General features: G+C 36.5%; 1 protein-coding gene across 1 annotated transcript; it reads right to left on the bottom strand.

Moving 5' to 3' along the window:
- Positions 1-882: 882 nt before the first annotated feature.
- LOC124231548 (keratin-associated protein 13-1-like) lies at positions 883-1,425 on the bottom strand. The gene has a single exon (XM_046648341.1). It carries the CDS (start codon positions 1,408-1,410, stop codon positions 883-885), a length of 528 nt encoding a protein of 175 aa, XP_046504297.1. The 5' UTR covers positions 1,411-1,425.
- Between the last annotated feature and the right edge of the window lie 4,575 nt (positions 1,426-6,000).

Here is a 6,000-nt window from a genome sequence, read left to right as displayed (position 1 = left end):
GCCAAAAGAAGTTTGAGCCATTAGAAAGCATAGAGGTAAAAACTCAAACACCTTGAATCAAAAGCCTTACACCAAGAATAATTGGCTTCCACCTTATACACTGTAAAGAAATGAATTCCGTGGAGAAGTATTCACTGGGATTCATTGATTTGGTCAATTGTACCAACCTACATCAGAGAAACTTAATGGAAGTTATTCACGTTTTATATTTAGTAATTTTGTTAAATGTACAACCACAAGTCATATTGATGTTTAATTTTTATTTCATGTACAGACCTGGCAGTGTAACTAAATTTTATTCTTTCTCGCTGCAGTCCATAGGTACCCACTAACTTACATGCCTTTCTCCTTTGAAGAGAGATACAAGGAGTCATGTGATTTAAAGGATTAGGCTTTCAAAGCTCTCAAGAATTTTGTTTATCCCAAGTTTATATAAAGAGGCAAAAAAACCCTAAAAAGCAAAAATTTTGATTCAAATCCCCCAGCCTCTCTGATTCCAAATCTTGCTTTAGCAAATAAATTCATCTTTTACATATACAAACCCAATAAATAGTAAAAGAAATTCCTGGTTAATAAATAAGTAACAAATAATGATAACAACAACATATATGGATGCAAGAATAAATGTGTTTATTTAATTAAGATGATTAGATTTTTCTTAATTTTTGAACAATGTCTAATGAGTGGATGAATTCTATCACCAATGCAACTATATGATTTAAAACTCAACTTCATTACTTAGTTCTACATTCTGAAAGAACGAACTTGTAAGCTAAGCTGGGTGACCCAAGAAAGGGTGAGCAGTTAGTTTTGGAAAACCGTGAAGAGAGTTGTTGCTTGTGAGAATAAAATAGTTGAGATTCTGCAGAATGATCTGGACACTCAACAAGTGAATCTGTAGAAGTCAGATCCACAGATCGGCTGGTAGCAAGATGGCTGGAGATTCCAAAAACGAAAATAGGTTGGATGGCAGAATCTGGATCCAGAGCTCAAGGAAGGGAAGCCACAGATTCCATAATGCAGTGGTCTGAAGCCACTGGATCCACAGCCCAGTGAATAGGAACTTCTAGATCCATAGCCTGGGCAACAGCTGTCACTGGACCTACAGCCCAGAGGCCGAGTATAAGTTGACCCGTAGGGACTGCAGAGACTGGAGGTCCTTGTGTGGTAGCAGGATCTCTGGCAGGGGCTGGACACCACACAGGACGTTTGGTATCTGGTGGGCTCCCAGCAAGTCTTGTGACAGCCACTGTAGAGAGAGGAGCCCAGCTGGCAGGTGCTGGGACGGCAGAGGCCAGTGCTGTAGATCAGGTTGCTGGGGTAGGAAGAGCCACAGAAGGAGCCTGGATAGCGGAGGTAGCTTCCAAGGGAGTGGGAGGAGAAGTTTCCAGAGCAGCAGCTGTAGGACATGGTGACAGGAGAGGTGAGTTCAGCTGAATTACAGTGGCAAGATTCTGAGGTTGATTTCTACCTCTGGGACTCTGGCCATTATATACTCTCAGCAGTAGATGTTGAAAGCTTTGAGGGCCTCATTCCTACATTTGTACTCCCTCTTTGTGTAGCATTAACTCAATCATAATTTCTGTAATTGCAGCTGCATAGTTTCCTACATATTGTTTTTATGGGTGCTATAATAATTTTTGTTATAATATGAAGCTAATAAACTACGCTTGTGTCAGAAATTCCATGACCGTTTTACATTAATGACCACCTCATCATGGTCAGGAATGTCCTTCTTTTTCTTCCTGTTATGCATTGCACATGCTTCTTATTCTGTCTTTGCTGAGGTATACATTCCTTCTAAGCATGTGGATTGAAATGACAAGAACTTCTGTCAGCCTAGAATACTCTATCCATTGAAAATATGCTTCAGATATGATAGAGAAATAAAAACTTCCCTGGATAAATAAAAGCTCATGGTGTTCACTGCCAGAATACCTCCCCTAGAAGATGTGATCAAGAAGGCCCTCATATCTGAAAAAAAAAGAAGAAAGTGTTTGTAAACCATTGATCAAGGGGATACATAGGCAGAAAAAACCCTGAAAATTGCAGCTCTCTTTCAAAACTGCTTAGAAAACACTTAATTATAACATTTAAGATAAAGGAAAGAAATGCATAAAAAATAGCTATAATCTGGGGCAAGCCTGGTGGTGCAGTGGTTAAGTTCATGCCCTCTGCTTCCATGGCCAGGAAGCACCAGTTCAAATCCCAAATGCAGACCTAAGCAGCACTTATCAAGTCATGCTGCAGCAGGCGTCCCATGTATAAAAAAACATAGAAAGACAGACATAGATGTTAGCTCAGGGCCTATCTTCCTCAGTAAAAACTGGAACATTGGCAGTGGATATTAGTTCAGGGCTAACCTTCCTGAAAAAAAAAAAGTATAATCTCATCATTTTAACTATAAAATCACAACACAAAATGGAATAAGTTGTGACAATAATAACTTAGAAGGGGAAAGAGGATAGGGATGGAAACTGCTTCAACAAAAGAAATGAGGCAATCAGAAAATGGACTGTCTGATCTATGAGATTCTTTTATACAAACCTCACAGTAACCACTAAACAAATAATCAGAACAGAGACACAAATCATAAATAAAGAGAAAACTGATAAAACTATCCTAGAGAACTACCATCTGAATAGGCGATCTGAAATACATGGGGCAAGAAACAAGGGAAATACAGAACAACCAGAAAACAAGGGATAAAATGGCAGCATTTAGCCCTCATATATCAATAATCACTCTAAATGTAAATGGATTGAATTCTCCAATCAAAAGACACAGAGTGGCTTGATGGATTAAAACATCAGACCCAACAATATCTTACCTCTAGGAAGCACATTTCAGCTCTAAAGACAAACACAGGCTGAGAGTGAAGTGGTGGACGTGATATTCCAAACTAATGGCAAACAAAAGAAAGCAGATGTTGCCATAGTCACATCAGAAAAAGTAGACTTCAAGATAAAATAGGCAATGAAAGACAGAGAAGAGGAGTATATAATGATAAACGGGGCACTGCATCAAGAAGACATAACATTCATAAATATATATGCACCCAACACAGGAGCACCAAAGTACCTAAAGCAACTATTAACAAAACTAAAAGAAGATATCAACAACATAATGATAGTAGGGGAAGTGAACACCCTACTTACATCAATGAATATATCATGCAACAAAATGTCAACGAGGAAAATGTGGAATTAAGCAAAACACTAGACCAGATGGACTTAATAGATGTAGATATATGCAGAACACTCCATCCAAAAACAGCAGAGTACACGTTCTTCTCCAAGGCACATGAACGTTCTCAAAGATGGACCATATGTTGGGAAACAAGGCAAGCCTCAATAAATTTAAGAAGATTGAAATCAGCATCCTTTCCAACCATAATGCTATGAAACTAGAAATCAAGTACAATAAAAAAGCTGGGAAAGGTACCAAGATGTGGCAATTAAACAACATGTTACTGAAAGACAAATGGGTCATTGATGAAATTACAGGAGAATTCAAAAAATGTCTGGAGAAAAATGAAACTGAAAATAAACCATACCAACTCACATGGGATACAGCAAAATCAGTGCCAAGAGGGAAATTCATAGCAATACAGGCCCACGTTAACAAACAACAAAATGCCCAAACAAGCAATCTTAAACTACACCTAAGAGAAATAGAAAAAGAAGAACAAACAAAGCCCAAAGTCAGTAAAAGTTGAGAAATGGTAAAAATTAGAGTAGAAATAAATGATTTGGAACCAAAAAAAAAAAAAAACCCACCATAGAAAAGATCAATTAAACTAAGACCTAGTTCTTTTAGAAGATAAACAAAATTTACAAATCCTTAGCCAGACTCACTAAGAAAAAATGAGAGAGGCTCCAAAAAACAAAATTAGAAATGAAAGAGGAGAAATTACAATGGATACCAAATACAAATGACTATAAGAGAATGCTATGAAAAAATATGCCAACAAAGTGGACAATCTAGAAAAAATGGATAAATTCTTAGACTCATAAAACCTCCAAAAACTGAATTAAGAAGAAAGAGAGAATCTGAATAGACTAATCACAAGAGACTGAAACAGTAATCAAAAACCTCCCAAAAAATAAAAATCCAGGACAAGATGGCTTCTCTGGAGAATTCTATGAAACATTTAAAGAAGCTTTAATATCTATTCTTCTCAAAGTATCACAAAATATTGAAGAAGATGGAACACTTCCTAACACATTTTATGGGACCACCATCACCCTGATCTCAAAGCCAGACAAGGACGACATGAAAAAGGACAATTACTGGCCAATATCACTGATGAACATAGATGCAAAAGTCCTCAACAAAATGTTGGCGAAACGAATACGTCTACATTAAAAGGATGATACAGCATGACCAAGTGGGATTTATACCAGGGACGTAGGGATGGTTCAATATCCACAAATCAATCAATGTGATACAAAACATTAACAAAATGAGGAATAAAAACCACATGATCACCTCAATAGACACAGAGAAAGCATTTGACAAGATCCAACATCGATTTATGATAAAAATTCTTCTGGAAATTGCTAATCAAGTTAGCCAGGGTCAAATGAATAATGTTATAGACAATTTTTGAGGATACAAATTTTTTGAACATGTTTTTGTCTTTCATTTTTGAAGGAGATTTTGAACTAATATAAAATTCTCTGTTGACTTTTTTTCTTTTAAGTCTTTTAAAGGTAACATTTCATTTTTCTTCTAAGAAAATTAGCTGTATTTCTTATTACTATTTTCCAGCATGTAATGTTTCTTTTTTCCTCTGGCTACTTTTAAGGTTTTCTTTTTTATCTTTGCTTTTCCACCAACTAACAGTGATGTGCCTAATCTGGGTTTCTTTTTATTTCTTCTGATTCGGGAATTCTTGGATCTGTGAGTTGGATATATTTTTTGGTTTGCTTGCTGTTGTTGGTTTATTTTTTATCCAACATGCAAAGTTTTTAACTATAATTTTTCTATTTTTTTCTGCCTAATTTTTTTTTTGGAACTTTTGTCACATAGTTTTTATATTGCTTGATGTTTTACGGTAAGTTTCCAAATCCTTACTCTGTCTTTTCTGTCAATCTTTATTTCTCTCTGTAGCTTGGATTGGATAATATTTTATTAGAAAATCCATCTTCAACTTCACTTATCCTCACTTCTGTTTTGTCAAATTTTTTTTTAAAGAGTTTATTTTTTCCTTTTTCTCCCCAAAGCCCCCCGGTACACAGTTGTACATTCTTAGCTGTGGGTCCTTCTAGTTGTGGCATGTGGGACGCCGCCTCAGCGTGGTTTCATGAGCAGTGCCATGTCCGCGCCCAGGATTCGAACTGATGAAACACTGGGCCACCTGCAGTGGTGCGTGCGAACTTAATCACTCTGGCACTGGGCCAGCAGCTGTTTTGTCAAACTTTCTCTTAATCCTGTTTTTACCTCAAACCATTTACTTCTTGTCTGAGGATATCTATTAGGTTTTTTTTAATTATTATATCCATAGCTCTTAAATTTTCCCATATTTTTATTAATTATATCCATCTTTTAAAAAAAATTTTATTGAGATTATGATAGTTTACAGCCTTGTGAATTTTCAGTTGTACATTATTGTTTGTCAGTCATGTTGTAGGTGCACCACTTCACCCTTTGTGCACACCCCTCACCTCCCCTTTCCCATGGTAACTACAGATCTGTTTTTTTTGTCTACATGTTTAACTTCCACATATGAGTGGAGTCATACAGAGATTGTCTTTAGTTATCTGGCTTATTTCACTTAACATAATACCCTCAAGGTCCATCCATGTTGTTGCGAATGGGATGATTTTATCCTTTTTTATGGCTGAGTAGTATTCTGTTGTATATATATATACCATATTTTCTTTATCCAATCATCAGTTTATGGGCACTTAGGTTGCTTCCATGTCTTGGCTATTGTAAATAATGCTGCAACAAACATAGGGGTGAAGAGGACTTTTGGAATTGCTGATTTCAAGT

The sequence above is a fragment of the Equus quagga genome, chromosome 21 (assembly GCF_021613505.1).
Source record: "Equus quagga isolate Etosha38 chromosome 21, UCLA_HA_Equagga_1.0, whole genome shotgun sequence".
NCBI lineage: Eukaryota > Metazoa > Chordata > Mammalia > Perissodactyla > Equidae > Equus > Equus quagga.
The sequence above is the reverse complement of the archived record's forward strand: the minus strand, read 5'-3'. Positions and strand labels throughout refer to the sequence as shown.